The sequence below is a fragment of the Photinus pyralis genome, unplaced genomic scaffold, assembly GCF_008802855.1.
Source record: "Photinus pyralis isolate 1611_PpyrPB1 unplaced genomic scaffold, Ppyr1.3 Ppyr1.4_LG1, whole genome shotgun sequence".
Taxonomy (NCBI): Eukaryota; Metazoa; Arthropoda; class Insecta; order Coleoptera; family Lampyridae; genus Photinus; species Photinus pyralis.
In genome coordinates this window covers 52,760,384-52,760,968 of record NW_022170249.1, presented here as the reverse complement: position 1 = coordinate 52,760,968, position 585 = coordinate 52,760,384, and the positions used below count along the sequence as shown (strand labels likewise).

At 36.1% G+C, this 585-nt stretch overlaps 1 protein-coding gene across 1 annotated transcript; it reads right to left on the bottom strand.

Moving 5' to 3' along the window:
- LOC116162547 lies at window positions 1-585 on the bottom strand (the record flags this gene model as incomplete). Its single annotated transcript, XM_031476186.1, has 1 exon — window positions 1-585. A coding segment is annotated over one exon (585 nt), but the record flags the coding sequence as incomplete, so codon positions are not given.

Below are 585 nucleotides of genomic sequence, written 5' to 3'. Positions count from 1 at the left end.
CGCATCTTCCAATATTTCATCTACAAGCCCAATAACTTTTTGCCGAAATCGGCGATTTTGCTTCTCTGTCATTTTACGCATATCTGGTACTAAACTTCGTAAAAATGACATATTTGGATCATCATTTTTGTTATCGTCTCTTTCTTTTTTGTTCTTAAGCCACCCCACAAAAGCAGCGTCAACAGGATTTGGAGGTAATGAAGAAATTTGAGACAGTTTTCTCTTTTTTGCTATATTAGTAGGTGTAGTGACTTCTTGTCTACTTGTTACATTCACGTTCTCATTTGTAATTAAATCTGATAGCGAATTAGATGCATTGCCATCTTGACTTCTTTCATCATTTTGCGGTTGAGAATGCAGGTCTTCATTTTCCGTATTTTCCTGGGATTCGCTATTTTCTTCTTCAGAATTATCATCGATTGTTTCTAGATTTCCAGTACTTGCTTTACTTTTGGTAAAAGGAAGAATGAATTGTAAATGATCAGAGAGGTAATATTTTTTCTTTTCGTTAGTTCCTGCGCCGGAGCGTGGTTTTTTTAACGATCTTAAAAAGGATCCTCTTATATTCCTCCAGCGTTCGCGACA